The sequence below is a fragment of the Sturnira hondurensis genome, unplaced genomic scaffold (genome assembly GCF_014824575.4).
Source record: "Sturnira hondurensis isolate 20B ecotype Veracruz unplaced genomic scaffold, ASM1482457v3 Scaffold0004136, whole genome shotgun sequence".
NCBI lineage: Eukaryota > Metazoa > Chordata > Mammalia > Chiroptera > Phyllostomidae > Sturnira > Sturnira hondurensis.
In genome coordinates this window covers 5,972,424-5,996,319 of record NW_028076767.1, presented here as the reverse complement: position 1 = coordinate 5,996,319, position 23,896 = coordinate 5,972,424, and the positions used below count along the sequence as shown (strand labels likewise).

The 23,896-nt window shown below is 42.4% G+C and overlaps 2 protein-coding genes and 1 pseudogene across 3 annotated transcripts in view; 2 read left to right on the top strand and 1 right to left on the bottom strand.

Annotated features, from left to right (window-relative positions):
• The window catches only part of LOC118985255 (aldehyde oxidase 2), an 80,144-nt gene extending 68,595 nt beyond the window's left edge, over positions 1 to 11,549 (top strand). For both annotated transcript variants that reach the window (XM_037043661.1, XM_037043662.1), the window contains 2 exons: positions 8,214 to 8,290; positions 10,354 to 11,549. In XM_037043661.1, the coding sequence (XP_036899556.1) occupies positions 8,214 to 8,267 (54 nt within the window). In that variant the 3' untranslated portion in view covers positions 8,268 to 8,290; positions 10,354 to 11,549. The remainder of the gene's footprint in view (positions 1 to 8,213; positions 8,291 to 10,353) is intronic.
• A 1,678-nt stretch (positions 11,550 to 13,227) lies between these two features.
• On the top strand, positions 13,228 to 14,632 carry LOC118985848 (ADP-ribosylation factor-like protein 9; annotated as a pseudogene).
• Positions 14,633 to 20,411: 5,779 nt separating this feature from the next.
• On the bottom strand, positions 20,412 to 20,776 carry LOC118985869 (dolichol-phosphate mannosyltransferase subunit 3-like). The gene has a single exon (XM_037044694.1). It carries the CDS (start codon positions 20,749 to 20,751, stop codon positions 20,473 to 20,475), a length of 279 nt encoding a protein of 92 aa, XP_036900589.1. The 5' UTR covers positions 20,752 to 20,776; the 3' UTR covers positions 20,412 to 20,472.
• Between the last annotated feature and the right edge of the window lie 3,120 nt (positions 20,777 to 23,896).

The following is a 23,896-nucleotide window of genomic DNA, read 5'->3' as shown; positions in this document are numbered from 1 at the left end:
TTACACTGGCACAGGATCTGTCATTGGTCTGACCGCCCTTTCTCCACCCATCCTCTAACTCATATATGTTCATATGTAAAATGTACCTTATTTATATACTCCTTTACAAAATCAGGACATCTCCGATGTAAGTGTTTGAAAAGATTTGACCAGTGTAAATGGGAGTGATTCTGTGGGCCTCATTCTCAGGAAATCTGGATTGTGAGAAGATACTTTTTCCCATGAAAGATCACTCAAAAAGTAGTTGCTTAAACCAAAAAAAATCCCAACTGGCCAGACTCATTTTTCCCCCAAACTCATAATCTTTATTTATATCCACTGGCATAAGTTTTGGAGACAAGGGCAGGGCAGAATGTTTAACTCCTTAATAATAAGCCCCTGTTACTAAGGCCACTTAGACCATGTCAAGAGTGAGCATTTACCCATCATATGTATCCTGACCTGCAATATTCCTGCCACTCCCCAGCCTCATATATATTTGAAACAATGAGCATGTGAGCCCTTCAAATCCTTGAGGAGTTAGAGATTCAAGAGCTCTTCTGTCGTGGTCTCCAGACCCTCCCCCTACACACACCTGTCGCTGCCCGCACTTTGCCGGACACCAGCAGGAGCCGGCCATGAGTGGGCCCTCCCAGGGCAAGCAGCAAAGAGGAAGTCCTGACTCGTGGTCTAACAGAGAGCACCAGATATGCAAAGCATAGATTCTTTGGCTACTTCCTGTCGCAGGAAAAGGCAATACCTCTCCATCCATGTAGTAACGCCAACCAGAAACCTGGGAGTTGGCCTGGCATTTCTCTCTCTTATTCTCAGTGGCCGGCCCTTCACCATGTCCTGTGCATTTTAACCCCAAACAATCTCCTATGTCCTCCATTTCTAATCACTCTGCTGTGCGTTCATTAAACAAACATTTGTTGAGTATCTAACAGGTGCCCAGCATTATTCTGGGTGCTGAGAATACAGCAGCGAATGAAAGAGAATTATCTCTACTTATTCTCTGGAGCCCCTAAGTCCAGCTACCAGCTCTCTAGCCTGAGGCAGAGCAGCCTGCTAGTGGTCTCCTGACGCCCACCACAGCCAGAGATTTGGGGTGTGACAAATATGTTCAGGTCACTCTAGCACACAGGTAGCAAACACAAGGCCCTTGGGCCAAATCCAGCCCTCGACCTTGTTTTATTCAGCCTGGCACCTAGTTTCTACCTGGTGGCAGTGCCAAGCTCCTTGCCCCCAGTTAAGGAATAGTTACGTTTATACAGTCCTAAAGTTACATTTGGCCCTTTGAAGGCAACCGTGAGGCTGTTGTGGCCCCCCGTGAAAGTGAGTTTGACACCCCTACTTCAGCACGAGGTGAAAAGGTTCCCATTGCTCTAGGGTTAGAGATAAGATTTTGAAATCTGCCCAGCCAGATCTAGAAACCTGTAAAGTCCAGTAGGGCAGACCCCCACCCACCTCTCCAGCCACATGTGGCCCTCCCCCCAACCTTCTCTCTCCACCCCGCCACATTGCCTTCTTCTGTCTGTTCCTTGTATCAAGGACAGAGGCTCTGCCACACTCCAGCCTCTGCTTGGAACCATCTTCTTTCTTTTCCCCACCTGGCTAAGCCCTACTCGCCTTTCACATATTAATCATTTTCAAGAAATTAACTTGATACTTTCCTTATTGCACAGTTTGAGGTACCCAGATACAGGTCCCTGCTCTCAGGTCGTTTACAGCGGCTACTGTATAACAGAGGAGAAACAATTCCCTTTCACTGTAAGTGCTTGGCTGACTCTGGGTTATCCCTGTGCATCAATGGAACAAAACTTTTCTAACATAGCCTTAACCTTTTCTTAAATTCAGAGGAGTCGTGGACGTGACTCCCACCTTGTTCGTCATCATGCAATGCAACATTCATCCAACATTCACTCAAACCTTTCCATGGGCCCGGCACCACTCGGGATCTAAAGACAGAGTGAGCTAGTCAACCTTTGCCCACATGGAGCTTACCTTTTGTTGGGGAAACCAGACAGTAAACAATATAATTTCAGGTGATGATAAACCCTGTGAAGCAAAATGGAAGAATAGGAGGCTAGAATGCAATGGAGAAATTTACTGTAGTTTCTTTTATATAGTTGATTGAGAAGTTTCTCTGGGCGTTCACATTTAAGCTGAGGCCTAGATAAAGTGAAGGAGCAAGCATGAAGCTGGCACTGGCATGGTTAAAGCAGAGAACAGCTAGTGCAAAGGCCCTGAGGCAGTCTCAGTGGATTTAAAGTAGCCTTGGACTAAGTAGCTCTCAAAAGTAAATAATAACCTTCTTCCTAAGTGTCTGATCTTGCTTCTCTGGTAGAAAAACTGTAACTAGAAGGTTGTAATTGTCCTCCCTGGTAGGGAGATCAAAGCAATAGAAGTCTGTGGATGCACCACTTACCTTCATGTCAGCACGGTGACACCTGAACAGTCCTTCCCATCCATGGCTTTCCTGGCAACTAGCCTCTGGCATGATCAGGGTCTAGTCTTCTGATCTTCAGAAATTATGTTCATTCCATCAGCAGGCCTCCTGAAGTTCTAACAGCCTGGCTCCCCATACTGACCAGTTTCCTCTAAGCATCTTGGAACAAATCTGAGCCTGTATCAGCATTTACATTTGATCAAACTACAACATGGTTTTTAAATTGGAATATGTCATGATTCTCACTGCCATACAGTACTGTACTGTATAAAAAATTTTAAGAATCAGAGATGCTAACATTTGTTTGCATTTGCCTTTGAATGGTGGTATTAAAACACAGCTTGCTCTGACAGGTGAGAAGATGAGAGGGTCAGATGTCCATGTGCTAGAACTCGGGCACTGGGAAGTCCAAAGCCCACCCTTTCAATCAGCTCCTTGTAACCACAGGAAAAATACTCCTTATAATCATAAGGAAAGTAACAGCTTGACTATGTCTGCGTCTTAATTAGAAATGAGGGGTGCCCTGACTGGTGTGTCTCAGGGGGTCGGGCGTCCTCCCGCAAAGCGAATGGTCTCCAGTTTGATTCCAGGCGGGGACATACCTGGGTTGCGGGCCGGGTCCCCAGGTGGGAGCATGCAAGAAACCAATGAATGGAGTTCTCAAACCAGAGAATTGAGTTCTCTCTTCCTCCTTTCCCTTCTCTGTAAAAATAAATAAAATCTTTTTAAAAAAAGAAATTTTTTTAAACACAGTACTTTTCCTTTTGGAATTAAATAAAATATGCATTCAAATGCTCATAAAAGCACTGTGTAAATACAAGTCACTCTGTAAATATTACAGTTAAGGTCTCCACCAAATACCTATAATTGTTAGTGACCTTCAAAATGCACCCCTCCCAAAGGCTGTAAAAGTTTCCATATTAAATCAAGTTGACCTGGTGAGGGCAGAAAAAATGACTCAAGACTAGCAACCTCATTTTTCATGGATTATTAGATTCAAGCTTCAACAAAAAGCAGGTGTTAGTAGGAAGGCCAGAGCATTTTTTGTTGCAAAAGTTCTTCTATTTGAGTAAGCATTTACTGTATGAAAACACTTTCACACATGCGGCTCTGGTTACCTTGCTAAGTAAGAGTTGTTGCTTTTATCCCCATACTGACCAGTTTCTGACCAAGGTAACTCCTAGCCAGAGCGGTGGAGCCGATGGTGGTTTCAACTCTGAGCCCAGCGGAGCAGCCTGGCTCAGCCAGGCGTGGGCCCAAGCGTTGTGTCTATATACAATTTCCTTTTGGGGAGAAGAAAGAAAAGTGCATTTTTTGGAAAATGTGTCGTATAGAGTCATTTAAAAACTAATTTTTTAAAAAGAGGACATTTTTATGTATTATAATTAACACTTTCAGGTTAGTACTTTTCCTTGGAAATGATGATTTCATTTTTTAAAACACCTTTAAGGATTCTTCTAGCCAGTGTGGCTCGATTGGTTGGAGTGTTCCCATGCACCAAAGCTCACGGGTGTAATCCCTGGTCAGGGCACACACCTAGGCTTCGGGTTTGATCCCCAGTCAGGAGGCCTGTGGGAGGCAGCCAATCAATGTTTCTCTCTCTCTCTTCCCCCACCACCCTTCCCAGCCCCCAAATCAGTAAATGTATTAAAAAAAATTTAAATCTTTAGGATTCAGAGACATAAGGATTTCACTGCCCTAAAAATTAGAGAAATACTGTCTTGGAGAATTTGGCAGTAGGGCAAACACAAAACCCTTGTTTCCTTGTTATCACCAGCAGCAAAATGTATTTATTAAAGTGAACTACAGAGACATGGCGGGGGGCGGCTACTGCCGCAGTGGGGAGCCATGTCAAGCCAATTAGCAGATTCATTTTCTATCTCCTGGGGGCTAAAATTAGACCACTCAGCTGAGGAACAAGTCTGTAAACAGGTTTCAGCTCACTCTCCATTTTGAAGGGGCAGCTTTATAACGCTGACTCATAAGGAATCCTTGCGACCACGGCGAATGGCTCTGTCACGTGCCAGACTGAGCCCTGGTTCTATGGTAACTTAATGGGAAAGAGCTTTGCATTCTAGACCAGGACTCAGTCCAGACTGGCCATGCCTGCCCTGCCCCTATCATTCTATAACAGTGAATCAGCCCTTTCCCTCTCCTGGCACACACAAACGGGTTACTAAAATTTCTGCAACACGCCGAAAAATAAATTTTTTGCCGATCTGACAAAAATTTTGTTCTATTGTTGTATTGGATGGTGCCACTTTTTCAATATGACAATCTAAGGCAAACGAGGCCAGTGCTCCCAGTACTGAAAATTCTCGTGGCACACCAGTTGAAAATAACTGTTCTCTAAGGTCTGCCTTTACGTTCCCCACTTTATAAACCCTCCTCCGTCCCCCTCTCCTGCTTTCCTTCCTCTGTAGCACTACCGCCGTCACCACCCACATGTCTCATTTTCTCTCCCTGCTTCTTTTGCGTTTCTAGTTGCCCAGACGCCGTGAGAGCTGGCACCCTTAACAGTGCCACCTGTTCAGTAGAGGCAGCCCTTCCTGCCAGATGTAGGAAGAGAGGCGTGTGAACATTTCCGGTGCTGCAGGCAGCCTGGTTTACCTTGCTGCTCTCAGCTGGCTCACCCCATGTCCTCTGCACAGCCTGGCATTTCTCTGAGCTGGGAGAGGGGTGCAGCCTGTCCTACAAGACTGCATTCTGTTTCCTATGGTTCTGGAACCCTTCCCCATAACACGTAGAAACATGCAGTCTCCTGACTGTTCTGCTGAAAGCTAAGCCACAGATAACTGGCAGGGCTTTAAAGCAGCACAGGCACACCCAGTCACATGGGCTGTGTGAGATGGGACCCAGATGCCGACTGCAGGACTCGGGAGGTGACTCAGAGTGGCGGCGCCCACGGTGCCTTTCTTCCTCAGAGGGCCATGCATACTTCCCGTTCCAAGACTCGTGTGCACACACACATGTACAAACACACAAGTGCACACACATGCATACATATTTCACATTCTTTTCCCTCCATCTCACACTGTCTTGGAAGAGGTTTTTCGCCACTCTAACAGGCTGTGAAGCATGCTTGTCCCAGGACACAGGGACTGAATCTGTTCTCTTCAATGCTTGGACACAGACCCTTCGTACTACTGAAGGTGGATTATCAGATACTGTTATTAAGTGTATATTTTTGTATCTAAAACTCTCCTATCTGGTCTCTGGAAGGTTACTGCTTTATGTGGGAGAATCAGGGGAAGAGGAAAGACAGGGGAGGCACTAAGAAAGGAAGAGGACAAAGCTGGAGGCATTCCTCAGATTCAGAGAGGGAATGAGCAGGGCAGGGTGTGAACCTGGAAGGAGAACCAATGCGCTGCTTTAACTTAGTTAACACAGGGCCCTGGAGGCAGAGGGACCTGGGCTGGAATTCCAGCTCTACCGGTCAGTGTTTATGTATACTGTCTGATCACTCTGTTTCCTAATCTATAAAATGGGGGGACGGAAGAGTGCAGAGAATAATTATAATTGCTTAACAGGGTCGTTGGAAGATTTAACAGCAACCTTGGTAACACACAACAAGCATTTGCCAGTTGATTACATGTAGATAGTGGTCAATACACATTGATAATGATGATGATGGAGTCAGAATTCCCCAAAAGCACCGTCAGTGTCAGAGATTCACGAGGTGGACTCACAGGACTTAGAACACTGTTATGTTCATGGTTTGGTTTACTACAGTGGAAGGATACAGATTAACATCAGCAAAGGGAAGAGGCAGGCAGGACCGAATCCAGGACGGACCAGGTATAAGCGTCCAGTGGTCTCATCCCAGTGGAGCCACGCAGACAGCATTTAATTCTCCCAGCGAGAATATCCGAGAAGGTGCACAAGGTATTGCCAGCCAAGGAAGCTCACCTGGGTCTTGGTGTTCAGGTTGCTTCTTGGGCATCAGTCACATAGGCCTAGGTCACCTGCAGAGCTGACCTTAGCTACTCAGTGTTCAGCCTTTCCAGAGGTCATTGATGCCACAAAGCCCAAGGCCTCTGATAAACAAACACACTCTTATCAGACAGGATATTTCAAGGGCTTAGGACCAGGGGTGCCCAAACTTTGGGCATCTCTGGGGCACACTAGGAGAAGGAGAGTTGTCTTGGGCCACACATTGAATATATTGCAACACATAATCACAAAAAAATCTCATAATGTTTTAAGTAAATTTATATTTTGAATTGGGTCACATTCATAGTCATCTTGGGCCTCATGCAGCCTGTGGGCCGCAGGTTGGACTCCCCTGGTGGTGTTATCTCCCAGGAGCTGGTCAAAGGCTTGATTTTTCTTTAGAATGTGCAGGGTTTGGACAACTCAGGCCTGCTGAGTTGATCTTTTACTGATCTTTTACTACACAATAATGATGATGAATGTAATGATAAAAAATTCTGGATCGGTGTGAACTACTACTGACATTAGGCCTTGACACCAATGAGACTAAACAAGACGTATCTCAGAAGCTGAGATTTATCTAAAAAGAATCAGTCTGGATGGCCATCATGAATACATTGCATTTATTACGGCTATCAAGAACCAACCAGGAGCCCTGGCTGGTGTAGCTCAGTGGATTGAGCGCAGGCCTGTGATTCAGATGATCACGGTTTGGTTCTCAGTCAGGGCACATGCCTGGGTTGCAGGCCAGTTCCCTGAAGGCCAACTCCCAGCAGGGGACGCACGAAAGGCAACCATACATTGATGTTTCTCTCCCTCTCTCCTTCCCTTCCCCTCTAAAGATAAATAAATAAAATCTTTAAAATAAATAAATTAAATTAAATTAAAAAAAAAAAAAAGAACCAACCAAGAAGCCCTGACTGGTGTGGTTCAGTGGGTTGAGTGCTGTCCCACAAACCAAAAGGTCACCAGTTCAATTCCCAGTCAGGGTACATGCCTAGGTTATAGGCCAAGTTCCCAGTTGAGGGTATGTGAGAGGCAACTGATCTGTGAATGTTTTTCTCTCTCATTGATGTTTCTCTCCCTCTTTTTCTCCCTTCCCTCCCTCTGAAAATATAGTCTCTTTAAAAAAAAAAAGGAGAAAAAGAAGAACCAACTAGGGAGAAAGAGAAGGAGGGAGGAAGGGGTTGATGGCACCAGGCAAGGGAGAAGATACAGGGAAGATCACCGAAGGCCAAGGAAGAGCAGCTTAAGTCCCAGGGCTGGATCTCTGAAACGAAAAAAGAAAGTTATGTCTTCACTTAAGCTGCTGAGGAGTAAATAAGACCCAAGAAGCCCAAGGTAGCAAAATAACCAGTATTGATCTGAGTTCCAAAGGTGGAACTTAAGCAGGGTGGTTGGTAGGGTAATAATATGGGTGTGATCATTTATAGTCTTAATTCAAACATTTCACCTGAAATGTCACATGGTATGCTTAAATGTGATATTGCTAGGTTATCAGAATTACATGCTTATGACTTTGTAATAAGAGATTGTGTAGTAAAAAGGGGCTTTATTGTGCTGGACCCTGTGTAATTCTCTTTGAGATTCACGTCTTGGGGGCAAAGAAGTTAGGTAGCTAGTGAAGTGCCTTCTTACTCAACAACATGAAGTGGAGCAGAAATAACAACTCCAGACCCCTCTGTCTCTTCAGAGGCGTCACTGGAAAGGGAGGGTACAGTCCTTTTCCCAAGATAATCCTGCCTCCTCCCATCAGAAAATGTTTCCCAACCTACAAGTTTGATATAGTTTTCCTGGTGAAATATTGCAATGGTATTTTGATATTAAGGTATGAATTTGCTTTCTTTCTTAGATCCCAAGAGATGACCCTAAGATGTGTAAACCTTGGTCTATCCCTGTGGCATAACACTGCTGTCGTTTCTTTAAAAGGTAAGGGCAAGAAGCTGAAAGATACTTATTCAGAAAGAAAAAACAGGTCTGCCCCTCCTTTGTGTGCTGTGGAAATTCAGGGTGGCAAGAGGGGGGTATAAGCAGACTAAATGGTAATGGAAAAAATACAATAATGATTAATAAAAAATAAATAAAAGAAACAGCAGATATGGGGGTGGAATTTAGGATGGCATGAGTATATAAATCATTTCATTTTAAAATCTTTTTAAATTTATATTTAGAGAGAGAGGAAGGGAGGGAGAAAGAGGGGGAGAGAAACATCAATGTGCAAGAGATATATCAACAGGTTGCCTCTCACAACCCCCCCCCACCCCCCCGGGGACCTAGCCCACAACCCAGGCATGTACCCAGCCTGGGAATCGAACCATCTACCTTCCAGTTCTCAAGCCAGCACTCAATCCACTGAGCCACACCAGCCAGGGCTCATTTTTAAATCTTGTTCAATATTTTAATCCATTAACCCCAAACAAGCATGACTTTTGATAATGACAAAGGAAAGTCAGGGTGTTTTACTTAACATAGCCTTTTTTCCTTTTCATTTTAAAATAAAATTTAAAATGAGAATGCTATAGATTAATATATTTTAAAGATCCTACTTCTTGATATTTTTTGAGAATCACTACAACTGGAGCACAACACATCACAGTAAAATCTACTGAGTACTACATTAATTAATTAGTGCTATCTGGAAGAGTTACCCAGTTGTTTTCATTGACTTCAACTGCTGCAAATCTGTACTGCTGCTTAACACAAAATGCAGAGCACAAAGGGCTTGGAGAGCTGACCTGAAACTACCTGGGAAATACATGCTGTTAAAGAAACATATTTTCCTCACTAGAAAGTTAAACTGCTTTTTGCACGCTTAATGGACAACATTAGGAAAACTGAAATCAGGCCAGAACCACATCATAGATTCAGAGAAACAATATTTTTAATCAAACTCTAATTTTCCAATTAAATGTCTAAAACAACCCACAAGTATTAACATACATATGTTTAATTTCATTGTGCTTTGTCAGGTGAGAATTTGTATCAATGATTTTGCTAGATCAGACCAAATAATTGATGAGATTTTTGATTCTCCTTTCATAATAATAACAAAAATCTAAACAGGCAGTACTTAAATTGTATTTTAAATTAATATAATATAGTCATTTAAAACATACACCCAGGGAAGGAAGACAGAATATCTGAGTTCTTTAAATAGTCTCTCTCTCTACCTCTTTCTTTGTAAGTCTTAAAGCTAAGTGTGGATATAGTGGTGAATCCGCTCTAATTCCTGTGTAAACGAAGCTATGTGAAGTGCATAATCCCATTGTGCCCAACATTAGCACTCGATAAAGGATAATTACACACACACACTCAGATGTGCTAAATACCAAATTCTAACAAATTAAAGACAACCAATGAATAAACTGAGTTGTCAAGTTTTTATATAGATTTTAAAGATCATTCTTTGATCACAAGACAAATTTAAAAAACAAGACAGCCCTGGCTGCTGTAACTCAGTGGATTGAGTACCAGCCTGTAAAACAATGGGTCACTGGTTCAATTCCCAGGCAGGGCACATGCCTGGGTTATGGGCTAGGTCCCCAATAGAGGGCATGCAAGAGGCAACTACATATTAAAATTTTTCTCTCTCTCCCTCCTTGCTTTTCTCTCTAACAATAAATATATAAAATCTTAAAATTAAAAAAAACTCCTTGCCACTTTTTCACTAGCAGCTGTTTCTGTGTGCAGAATTTTCTACATACTCAGTAATTAAAACAAAATACAGATATAAATTGCATACTGAGTCCTTAACTGTCATCTCTTACCTGCAATATGTATGTGAATCTCTGATCTCATCCAGCCTCTTATTTTATAAATGAAGACATGGCGGCCAAGGGAAAATAAATAGCTACCTAAATGTATTTATTCACATGAAATTTACCAATTACCATGAAACTTACCAATCTAATTTTTCAACTATTTATTGTTCTAACACACAAAGTTGAGGGATGTATACACTTTTGTAATTATTCTCTTTTCTTTTTTTCCAGGTACTTTAGTTTCTTAAAGGTGAAAAGATGGGGTGTTAACCTAACTGGACTCCACATTGATATTCTTACACTATTGTGAAAAAACAATGACACAAAATTTAGAAACATTATTCAGGTCTGATCATATTAACAAGATGAGTCATTATTTACAAATGATTAACTTAGACTTTCTGGCCTAGAGTCCATCAGACAGACCATGTAATAGTCATAGCAATCAAGTTTAATGCTAAGTTGTTTCTGACAATATCAGGTGAACATTGCATTAAAAGCAAACTTTTCCTTTGTGTCCATCCAGTCTAACTGGGCTGGATTACATACAAGTTATAATCCTAGAATGAAAGACACTTCTCAGTAAATAAATATGTAATTAGTTTTCCCACAGATGTGTTTGATTCGGTGGCCAGTGGGAGGGACACCATGGAGTTCTACAAGGTTTAGGTCTGTGGGTCTGTGTGTTTGCATTTGGCCACAAAGGTGTGGTTTTTCCTCATGTAGATCAGCTGTTCAACTGAGTGATATTCTTTTGGAACTTGGAGGACAAGCAATGTAAAATTGTTTTCAATGTAGTATCACAAACCCTTTTATTTTTAAATTTATCTATGAAAAACACCTAATCTGATATCAAAGTTTCAGAAATACTTCATTGCTCAGTTTCCTGTATATTGAAGTGAGTAACACAGAGCAAAAAATTTAAAATTGTAATCACTCTATGTTAATAGTTGAAAACATGCAAGATCCACCAAATTTCATTATGCAGTTTTAGTGGAGTTCGGAAAAGGAGAAACCAGCTTGACCAGAAAGTCAGGGAGTAAACTGACACTCTGTCATCCAAGATTCACACGATCAGGCTCACCAAGCCTTTGACTGTCGTGATTCCTTGAAGTGAACGAAGGGTAGGCTGAGCTGAGAGCGCTTGGTGATTGGTGAGAGAAGGTAAACATTAGACAAGTCGTACAGCCTGGAAGCTGAAGGTCACAGGAGGCGCTGAGCCCATCTGATTGAAGGGACTGGAACACAGCTGTCTGCAGGCTCATTCGTTACTTTTGGAAGCTCCATTAGGCCACAGGAGCCCAACAGAGAAAAGAAGACAGGAGCACAAAGAGAAGGGAATCAGGACCAGAGAGGTCATTGGCAGGACAAAATTTATGCAAGATTTTTGAACATGTGAGCAGAAGAGTTGGGAAACTTAGTGGGAGCAGCTGGAGTAAAATCGGTTGAAAGTAAAAAAATATTTTAAAAAATAATTTAAGCTCCATCAGTTGGTTGGAATGTTGCCCTAATACGTCAAGGTTGCAGGTTCCATCCCTGGTCGGGGCACACACAAGAATCAACCAATGAATGCATAAATAAGTGGAAAAACAAATTGATGTTTCTTTCTCTCTCTTTCTTAAAACTCAATAAATAAAAAATAATAATTTTTAAATGTTTTGGCTCTTGAAAAGAAAATCTGTGACTGTGTAATCTAAATGATAAATTTGTTTTATCACTTGTATCATTTTAAATGATTGTGAATAGAATTTTTTTAATTGGTCTATTAGGGCTAAGATAGCTACTGGGCCATTCGTTTGGGCGTAAAGGGATTTATTTTTCATGTGTCATTACTGGGAATTATAAAACATTAAAAACAGAGGGGTCTAAATAAAAGTTATTTGTGTGACTTGGTGCACTAAAATGTGGATGGCATGGATATGCAAAACATACTTTTTTAAAAAGACACATTTGAAACCACATAGTTTAAACCAGTTCTTTGGACTCAACAAGCATTGTTAAAGGATGAAAAATAAAACCTACTACATTTTTGAATAAGTAATACATTCACATGGCTCAAAAATATGAAAATGTGTACAGTGCAAGGACTCACTCTCAGACCACCCCCATCCAGCCAATTCTCCCACAAGCACAGAGTGTAACCACTTTTATTAGCTGCTTTTCACTTTTTTTTTCCCTTCAGGAATAACTGGTCCCAGAATGTCCAGCCACTCTTGTCAAGATTAGAGCTACTCCTGGCTGGTCCCACACACGGATGGGACACAAAGGCCAACTGTTGGGATGTTAGGGGAAGTCTAAGGGTACAGGACAAGCACCTGGTTCCTGTCTCTGTCACACCAACTGGGCCACTGAGCAAGCTGTTGTTTCCCTTTCTCTGTCTAGGCAATCCCACCCCTTTCCCCACATCAGCAGTACCCTGGTTCCCAAAATAGTGAAGAACTGTGACTCTTAACACTCTCTTTGCCCTGTGGATCCTCCTATTTCTGCCCCCATGGTCTTGGGTGCACAGGAGGCATTTTACTCTTGCCTTCTGAGCCTGGATTCTCTGAGTGGGTTTTCCCACCTGAGCAGGAAAAACAACCTGCTCCCAGCTCCACTCCCAGAACAGTGAAAAGTAACACTTGATTGGTCTCAGATAATTGGTTAGGTAAATAGCAACAAAGATATGCTTTCAGATTCAAGACGCCAAAAAAGAAGTAAAAAAAAATAGGCTAAAATAGTTGGAGACAGAAAATAAAAGCATTTTCTCAGCCTCCCTGCATGACATTGAATGAGTCAATAGTAAGATATCACAGAATAGAAAACGAGTGACCTTTCCTTGGCATGGCCACCACAGCAGGACAGATGCCCCCATTCTCTCTTAACTTCACAATAGATGATGTCACCAGCTGTCTAGCTGGTATTGCTCCAAACCATTCTGCATGTAGCTGCCAGGATAATTTTCCTCAACATCTGTACTCTCCACCCTCACTGGGTAAAAGGACAGCATTCAACAGAACAGTTTCTTCTTCCAAGAAGAACCACACTATCATCTGTGTAGCAGTCACCCGTTGTTTTTATCTGCATGGGGTTTTTTCCTTAGGGAAGTCACCTGTTCTCCGCTCCATGGCCTCCAGGAGGGCTGCTGGGAAAGGTGTGGGATAAGCTCAGTCAGAGTCTCTCTCCTAAGAGTTAAACTGTTGAGTAAGGTAAACAAGGTCAAAAGGCCCCTGGCACAGATGGCCTGGATGGCCAGGCCACGGAGAGTAAGTCCACCAGCTCTTCTACTGAGATCTTAGAGGTGCCTGTCCCTACCCATGTCAAGACCTGCTTCTTTCTCTCTGACCTTGATACTGTGACCTTTCCAACTGGATTAGTTTTCCTATGGCTGCTATAACAAATTACTACAAACTGGGTGGCTTATGTATTTGTTGTCTCACAGTTCTGGAGGCCAGAAGTTTGAAATCAAGGTGCTGGCAGGGCCATGGGTTCTAGGGAAGAATCCTTCCTTGCCTCTTCTGATGGTGCCTCGGTATTCCCTTGGTATTCGGCTTGTATCTGAATCATTCCAATCTCTGCCTCTATCTTTACCTGGCTCTCTTCCTACTGCATCTGTGTCCAACTCTTCCTCTTCTTTCTCTTATAAAAACACCTGGGTCCCCTGCTCGAACCCAGGACTACAGCTCCAGTGTGTGGGCCCGCAGGAAGAAAGGAAATGGGCAGTGAAGATGGGGGGCAGGGCTAGTGAGGAAGAAAGAGAAGGGAAAGGAGCTGGAGAAAGAGGAAGTTTGGGGAAAAGAAAAGAAGGAGAGAGAGAAAAGAAAGGAAGTAGAGGAGGAGAAAGAAGAAAAAAGGAAAAGTAAAGGGGAAAGAGAAAGGGAAGGAGGAGAAAAGTAAGAGTAAAGAGCAGGACAAAAAAAAAGGTGAGGGACAGAGAAACAAAGAACAGTTTAAGGGAAAAGAAGAGAAAGAGGACAACAGCATCTTGGCAAAACCCCTATTGGAGCCCCCAGAGACAAATAATCAGATCCTAGTGCTGGACCTGCACAGAGCAGGAAAGACCAATGTTCTCCACTCTGTAGATTTAAAAATAGTCCAGCACAGCTAGGCTCCCACCCAAGGTTTCAGTACAGCGTGCATCAGCCCTGAAGACAGCCAGACGGAGTTCTTGCAGATTGATGTCAGTGAACATTTCCATTCCTATTGGGAAATGTATGTGTCCAGGAGAATACTCCTGATCTTTGTGGTGGATTCAGCAGATCACAACAGATTACCTGAAGCCAAGAAACACCTTCATCAATCAATTAAAACTCCAGCATTCCTCTGCCTGTGTTTGTAAGCAAACAGGACCTTGAAACAGACTATCGCCTTACATGCTCATAGATCCATGAAGCTTTGGCATTATCTGAAGAGAAATGACAGGAAGAGCTACTTGTTTGGAGCCCAAGTGACTACAAATGGCTCAAAGATATCCTTCACCATGCAAGATGCCCAAGACCTGATTGCACACCTGGTGACAGGTACGCAGTGATGAGGCCCAGGTCCCCCGTGCAATACACATGTCACTGGGGGTGTTGCATGGCAGGCTTGATGCCAAAGTTTCCACTTTCAAATACAAGAATAAGCCATTTTCTGTTTTCCCAATGCATGGCACATATACAAAAATAATGTTAAGCAATTAGGAGCATCATTTTATTTAGATTTGGAACTTTAAAAATATTGGTAAAACAAAGTATTTGGGGGAATTTGGAATTTTTTAAAAAATAGTTTATTTATTTATCTTTAGAGGGGAAGGGAAGGAGAGAGGAAGGAAACATCAATGTATGGTTGCCTTTCGTGCGTCCCCTGCTGGGAGTTGGCCTTCAGGGAACCGGCCTGCAACCCAAGCATGTCCCCTGACTGGGAATTGAACCGTGATCGTCTGGTTCGCAGGCCCGCACTCAATCCACTGAGCTACACCAGCCAGACTGGAATTTGAAATTTTAATCAACAAAATTAAAGCGAATATCAGCAAGCATTTATTCCATTTGTTCTTTTTCAACAACACAAGGTTTATATTAAAATATTTTAATAAACTTTTCTCTTCCAAGTAACAACAAAAAAAGACACTAATCACTGGGTTTAGGGCCCCCTCTAATCCAGTATGACTTCATCTTAACTAATTCCTGCAAAGACCCTATTTCCAGACAAGGTCACGTTCTGAGTTTCCAGGAAGACATGAATTTGGGGGGACACTATTCAACCCACCTATAAGACCCACCTATAGCCCTGGCTGGTGTAGCTCAGTGGATTGAGCGCGGGCCTGTGAAGCTAAAGATCACGGTTCAATTCCCAGTCAGGGCACATGCCTGGGTTGCAGGCCAGTTCCCAGTGGGGGACACATGAGAGGCAACCACACATTGATATTTCTCTCCCTCTCTCCTTTCCTTCCCCTCTTTCTGAAAATAAATAAATAAAATATTTTTTTTAAAAAGACCCACCCGTAAGGACACCTATAAGAAGGCTTATCAATAAGCCTTCTTTCTGTGGATGACGTACAGTTTTGGGGTGGAAGTGACCCTTCCTCCCTTGTGTCCTTCTATCTCACCACCTATTTATCTACATATGTACCTGCCCAGGACTGTATTTTACTCATCCTTTACTTCAGGGTGTATCTCAACCTGATCCTTACACTCGTTTGGCTAAGGAAGAGCCAACTAATGCCCTCTATTCAAATAGAAAATATTTGTGAAACCTATACTGTATAACTCAGATACACATGAGCCAGGAGAGCTAAAGATTTTTTTTTAAACAAGCTGTAGTTCTTTGGCAAAGAAATTGGGTTTCATAATATTATTGGATTTTAATATGTTGGAGTCTCCATTTATTTCACTTGCACACATTAAGAAAAATTTTCCAAAACTTGAAAATAAGAGGAAAAACATATTGTGGGTTGTTTCAGTGCTGTATTCCAGCACCAAGAAGCCCATTAAAGAGTAATTGGGTGCTCTAGGGCTGCCCTGTCCAATAGGGTGACCATAGCCACGTGTGGCTATTTAAATTTAAACTTAATTAATTGAAAAATTCAGTTCCTTAGCTGCCCTAGCCACATATGGCTACTGGGTACAATATCGAACCGCACAGTGGAGACCATATCCATCATCCCAGAAAGTTATATCACCTCCTATACTGACAGCAGTGCTCTAGGGAAATGTAATTTTACGTATTTACTGTTTATTATAGGGTTCAGGTTCTGAAAAGTTAGGTCTCAAGGTAGGCGGTCTCTAGCAGCTGGAAAAGGCAATGAAATTGCCAAAGGCAATTCTCCCCTAGAGTCTCCAGAAGGAACAAGACCTGTTCACACTCTGATTTTAGCCCAAGACACTTTGGTTTTAGCCTAACGAGACCCATTTTGGACATCTGACCTCCGGAACTGTAAGATAATGAATCTGTATTGTTTTCGGCCACTGTTTGTGGTAATTTGTGATGTTAGCAATAGGAAACTAATACAGGTAGGTATTCACTTGTAGAACAATGAAAATTGCAAATGGTTTCTGTGTAGTTGAAAAATAACCCTGAAGGTTTCAGTTTTTTGCCCTATAGGACATTAACAAGTTTTGTTTTGGTTTTCAGATTTCACGGGGTTTTTTTGCCTGACTGAAAACTTATTCTGACATATCAGTTTTTCATGTCTTTCTTTGAACTTATGTTATCATCTTTGCTCTCTCATTGACTACATCTTTGACCTTGCTCACTACATATTGTATAAGAGCCATGCTTTAATATTTTTAAAGTTAGATGCTGACATGCAGCTAGCAAGGGATAAAAACAGACACAGGACTTGGAGATTTTTTTATGGCAGAAGAGCCTACACAATGAACATAGTTATTTACAATTTAAATGAAGAAATTTTATATTCTACAATAAACATAATTTATTAATTTATCAGTTATAGCACCTTCTCCATACAGTGCACAAATCTTTTTTTGTGTGTTTCAGTTGTGTTTTTACCTTTTTGAAATAATAAGGCATAATATTCTTAAAATGTTGCTTATTTTCTTCCATCTTTAATATTAAAATGACTACACAAAAACTCACTAATTTTGATAAGTTTGCTAAGTTTCTTAAAGATTTTATTTATTTATTTTTAGAGAGAGGAGAAGGGAGGGAGAAAGAAGGGGAGAGAAACATCAATGTGTGGTTGAGTCTCATGTGGCCCCCACTGGGGTCTGCAACTGAAGCATGTGCCCTGACTGGGAATCGAACTGGCGATCCTTTGGTTTGTACGCAGCCCACTCCACTGAGCTACACCAGCCAGGGTTTGATGAGTTTTGTAAATGCATGCTGATATGATAGGTGTCACAATGTAATCTAACAAAATTGTTTTGAATAAAGTTCAAGACAACTAAGCTCTATCATGGCCATCTTACAGAAAGAAATGAAGCAAACTTTTTGGCCAACCCAATACATTTGTGCACACACACATGCACATGTACCCATGAGTGTGTGTGTGTGTGTATATTACAATATTTAAGGCAGGTTCACAAGTGTTCTATAATCACCTGTCCAAAGCATAGTAATATAAATACTTTTCCCAGATCATTTTCCAAGGGAAGCAATAAGCTTTTCAAAACAGGTCTTTGGCATCTTCTAGTAGCTGGAATAAGGACCTATTATTAGTTGCCCTTGAAAAAGAAACACTTGTCTAGTTATTTACACCACCAAAGTTCACATGTTGCACCTAGCACATCTCATCTAAATAGGTTGAAATTTTACATTTAAAAGTACTATGGGGAATTTGCCCCAATGGTAGGGTGAAAAGATCAGCAAATCCTGTCTCCAAAAATACTAGAGAACTGGGCAAAACTGCCCCAAACTACCATTTCAGGACTCCAGAAATCAACCAAAAGCTAACAACAAATAGAGAAGTGTTTATTTATGAAAGACTGCTAAAGTTTAGGTAACAATAGGGGTCTATGGCACTCTTCTGAAAGGAAATAATAAAGATCAAAGTGGAAATTCATGAAATAAGAACACAAAGCAAAACATAGAGAAAAATTAATAAAGCCAGTAAACCTTTAGCTATAGTGACCAAGCAAAAAAGAACACACACAAAAAAAGACCAAGCAAAAAAGCAAAATCAGGAATGAAAGGAAAATAACTAACACCTTTATAGATATTAAAGGGATCATCAGAGGATGCTATGAACAACTTTATACTAACAAATTAGACAACTTAGATGAACTGAAAAATTACCAGAAAGACACAAATTACCAAAATGGACTCATAAGAAATAGAAAACATGAACAGATTATAAGGACTTGAATTATTAATTGAAAATCTTCCCACAAGGAACAGCCCAGGCCAGGACCAAATGGCTTTACTGATGAATTCTATCAACTATTCCAAAAAGAAATAATGTCAATCTTATACAAATTTTATAAAGAATGCCAGGAATAATTTTAAAAAATATTTTTATCCATAAAATCAATCTTAATTTAAAGTAGGGAAGCCAATCTGGCCTATCAATGAGGAAGAAAATTTCCAAAATACTATTATCGTAAGACATTGTCTTGAATATTGCTATTATTTTACCAAAAACTTTATTTACATGCTGGAATTTGCAAGAACTATAAATTACAGATTACAGAATTCTTAATTGAGACTTAAAGTCTGAATAACAAAATCTTGCATAACCCTAACAAAGATAAATAAGATCTTGGTCTCAAGGCAATATATTATGATGGTGAAACCAGACAGCTTGGGTTGAAATCAATCTCTTCCATTTACTATCTCCATGAGCTGGGAAAGTTACTGATTTCTCTTTGCCTTAGTTTACCTATTGATAAAATGGGGCTCATAATAGTGCTGACATAAGAAACCTCCAGACCTGTAGAGTATATTTAGCAGAATTTATCTGAGCCCAAACTGATTGCAATTTCTGGGAAGCAAGATCTCAAATGCTCCACAGAATGATAGTCTTGTAGTTTCTTCTATGCACTTAGAACTAAGGAGGGAACATAAGGAAGTTTGCACTAAGAGAGAAAGTAAGGCTGGGATTGGATAACAAGTTAGTAAATAAGATTATGTGCTCTCCTGAGGGTGGTTAGCTTATTTCAAAGATGTGTTCAGTAAGAAGCACAAGAACAGTGGACAGGGCCTGTTTAAGGCAAAGATAAACCTTTTACTAAAAAAGTTATGTGCTTTAAGTGTGGCTGCTCATCATGACCTCCCCCTTAGGAATTTAAGACTATATCACTGTGTAGAACTCCTTTTTGTCCACAATAATTTCTAGATCATAGGGTAGTTTTGAGGGAAAAGATTAATGTATAAAGTGCTCAGAAGAATGCATGTGTACCTGCTATATATAAAAGTAGCTAATATTTTTTTTAAAGATTTTATTTATTTATCTTTAGAGGGGAAGGAGAGAGGGAGAGAAACATCAATGTATGGTTGCCTTTCGTGCGTCCCCTGCTGGGAGTTGGCCTGCAGGGAACCAGCCTGCAACCCAGGCATGTGCCCTGACTGGGAATCAAACCGCGATCCTCTGGTTCGCAGGCCCGCGCTCAATCCATTAAGCTACACCAGCCAGGGCTGTAGCTAATATTTTTATCAGTGGAAAAGAGTATCTTTAACAGGCTTCAGAAGTGAGAAAAACAGTTTGAGGAGAAGAGTAATCGATAGCACTAATAGTTGTTAGTTTCCCATTCAGTGGAGATACCAGATAGTGTGGATTGATGTTGCACATGGAGACAGGGTCCAGGCTCCTGGTGGTCCTGAACAAAGAATTGAACGGCCTACATAGAGTTAAGTGAAGCAAGAGAGATTTATTAAGAAAAGTACACTTCCCAAGATACAGGAGTGGGCCACCTCTGACCAGAGAATGGCTCCCTTCAACCGAAAGGGTGCAGGCTTTATTGGGTCCCATAATTCTCCTTGATTGCCCACATGGGGAGGAAACTGCAATGCTAATTTAGGATATTGAGGCAACGGTACAAGTGAAGCTCTAGTGTCAAGTGTAGCCCCTTGCCAGGTGTCTCAAGGGGATTCTCAAGGGGAATCAGGATGCTGACTGACGACAGCCGCACTGTCTCAGGACTTCCTCATTCCTATTCTATCTCCTGCCTCATTGGGACTCTGGGGGAAAAGGCTTCCCTCTGCTCCTCACATCCATCTCATCTCCCACCAGGCCTCCTGGTTTCTTTTATGGGCCAGGCCCTTCAGACTGCTGTTTGCTCAGCGTGGAAGGGCACAAAGTCTAGACTCAATAAATATTTAATGATTCAGTAGATGAATTTGGGGTTTTTTTGTTTTTGTTTTTTTAAGTAAACTTGCTACTGTTTAATGGGGGATGGGAGAGAGGGGCGGTCCAGCAGGAATGGGGTCAGGGTGTCAGAAGCGCATCCCTCTGTGGGATAAGTCGGCTCTGGCCTCTTGGATCTGGCTGTGCAGCTCCTGGGCGGCATCCTCACAGTCATGAAAAGTTGCCACATGATAGCCCACAGTGCCCAGTGCATAACAGCCAGCAGACACCAGCAAATAGGCAGGCAGTGGCCACAGGACCACCCGGCAGGATGAAGGCAGCTCCAAGGCTAGGGCCCCCGTGGTCAGAGCCACCCTATTGGAGCCCAGGAGAGCCAGTGCCCAAAGCCACTGTGCTAATTTCGTCATGGTTGCTCTGCCCACATTTCCAGGTTTTGCCAAATTTGGCATTATTTTAAGTGGAAAGAACAACTAAATCCCTGATAACATATGAGGCTGCCATGTGGGGTGGGCAGTCATGCCCCAGGTCTACAACTTCTTTAGTGAAAGGATAATCCAGCCCTATCTACTTTTCTTGTGCATCTAGGCTAACACATATTTGAAATGCCAGATGTAATCCTCTTTTCCAGACCTCTCAAAGGTGTAACCACCCACAAGAAAGCACATAATCTTGCTAACCCTACTGTAACAGGGTGCAGCCAAGAGGAGTGCCCAAAAGGGATTTGGAATGGGGTCCAGAACTCAGGGTGTCTAGGAAATATTAGAAAGACATACAAGATGTCCTCACCCCTTTCCCCTCAACAGGTGTGAGTTGGGGGAAGGAACAAAAGGAGTAGGGTCATTGAGAGCTGTTTTGTACAGCAACAGCTTTGCAGCTAACCTCTGGAATGGTCATTTAACATATATATCTATAGCCTTTAACTGGTTGCATAGATACGTTAAATAGCTGTGGCCAAGTTTTGGGCCAGGGAGAAGTGAGTGGTTGCTACCCAGGCTGGAATTGGGGACTGCTTCTCTGAGAGAGTGCCTGCGTGAGAGGCATGTGGCTTTAGCAGAGTGAGGACCCCCCCCCTCTTGGCCAGGTGAGGGGGAGAGCCACAGTTTTGGAAAGATGTAGACCCCTGTAGCCCTTAGGAGGGAGAGCCACGTGGTTTCAGCAGAGTGCAGACTCCCTCATGGCCAGGTGAAAGGGAAGACCATGCAGCTTTGCCAGAATGGAGATCCCTGCAGCCAGGTGAAGAAGAAAGACGCGCTTTTGGTAGAGTGCGGCTTTGGTAGAAGAAGCCCATGAGGCTTTAGGGTGCTCCTTTGGCCGAGTGGCCTGGAAAGCAGGAGAGACTTTGACTGGAACTTGGTACAAAGAACTCTTGCCAGTGGAAGGTGCCGCATGACTTTGGATTAATTGGAGATTCTGCCTAGACAGGCGACACAGCTCATGTGCCAGCTACCTGAAAAACAGACGTTGCTCTTTTCCTGATTTACGGTACCCGGAGTTGGGACACAAGGGAGCGCTGTGTGTGTGTGTGTGTGTGTAGGTGTATACCCTTAAAGACTTTAATATTTTAAGGAAGGCATTAGGCCCGAATAGCATTAAATAAACATTTTGTTTCCTTTTCACAAATCTCTGGCAGTGAGAGATGTCTTTCCAATTAGCGGCGGACAGAAGAGCCTAATAGATACTAGTATACTGTCCTTGGGAGGGGCCCCTGTTTTCTGAAGCAGTTTTTGGCATCCCTCAGTGGGCCAAGTATTGCCCCCACCTCGGACCCTTGTTCGGTAACACCATGAGGCTTCACCAGAGGAGGGACCCCGCAGCTTTAGTAGAGAGAATCACCATGCAGCTTTAGCAGAGAATTGCCACTCGGCTTTTGGCCAGAGCAACAACCCCCGCTCCCTGCAGCTTTGGTGGAGAGAAGAACCATGCCCTTTTGGCCAGAGTGGGGACCCCTGTAGCTTTGGTAGAAGAGGACCACATGGCTTTGGGGTGCTCCCTTTGGCCGCATGGCTTGGGAAGCAGGAGAGACTTTGCCTGGAAGAAGGGTGAAAGAACTCTTGCCAGTAGGCCATAAGATGCCACATGGCTTTGGATTAATTAGAGATCCTGCCTGGAAGGTGACATAGCTGACAGTGACAGCGGCCTATAACATGGACACCTACTTCTTTTCCAGTTACGGTACCCCCAAATTAGGGAAGGGGAAAAGGAAGCCCTGTGGGTGTCTGTGGGTATCCAAAAGGATTTTGATATTTTAATGGGGACATCGGGTCACTACTTTAAGTCTGTACAGCTTTAAATAAACCTTTCCTTTCCTTTTCACAAATCTCTGGCATTGAGAGACGTCTTTCCTCTGGAGGTAGACAATTGAGCCCAGTAGGGGGTCCTTTCGGTAGTAGTATACCGTCCTCAGACCCCTGTGTTCTGTAACACTTTTTGGTGTCCCCTGGGTGGGTCAAATAATCGCCCCACCCCCTACCCCGGCCTGTGTTCTGTTACACTACTGTATTCCAATCCCCACCTTACTTTCTCCCACTTTCACATAACCTCCAACTCCTCCTTTATTCCAAATGTATAAAAGAAACGTCAACACTGTCATTTTCTGGAGCATTTGGGATTTTGCTTCCCAACATATGTTGTCAGTTTGGCTCACATAAACCCTTATAACAACTCTGTTAAGTTTGGGCATTTCTTAAGTCAACACATGTAAAAAAGCATAACCAGGATAAAAGGTACAGAAAAGAGGAGCCAGCAAATACAAACTATTGGGAGAGGTAACAGGGACCTTTGGAGCAATGTTTTAAGAAGACAGGTAACAACACCTTAAATAAGTCAGAGGCCAAGAGGGTGAGTACTGAGAGAATTACTGGATTTGGCAATCATCTCAGGAAGGAACTCTGAGAAAGTGATTTCCCCTGAAGTTGGGAGGAACATATTAAGGAAAATCTGTAAATTTATGTAGGCTAATTTACCAAAATATTTGATAAGGAAGAGAAGCAAGATCCAGGGAAGGTGATTTTAGGGACAAACCCTGTTTTGGAGGTTTCTCTGGTAGGAGAAAAGTAATGAAGCAATAGAGGTAAACAACTAAGGTACAAAGAGGGAATAAAAATATGAGGCTAGGTCTTGGAAATACTGTGCATTCCTATTTCTGCTGTATTACAACGCCCAGTGCTTTTCACACGCATTATCTTATTGTCCCCCAGCTCTCTGATAGATACAGCCTCTTCTCCAGCGGTTCTCAAAATTGAGGTCCCTAGATCACCAGCATTAGCATGACTAGGAACTACCATAGTTAGAAACACATATTCTTGAGTCCTACATCAGATCTCCATAATCGCTGAGGATGAAGCAGAGTAATGTGTTTTCATACGTCCCCCAGGGGATTTCGATATTCTCCAAGTTCTCACAACTACCACACTCAGGAGAAAATGACAGGCAACTTACTGCAAGAATTTTTAGCCACAGTCCCAGATCAGAATTTCTTCCTAAACCCTCCAGCTGGATCTACCTTCCATGCTCTTAAGGAGGTAGTGCATGACCCCATCTGCCAAACACTCC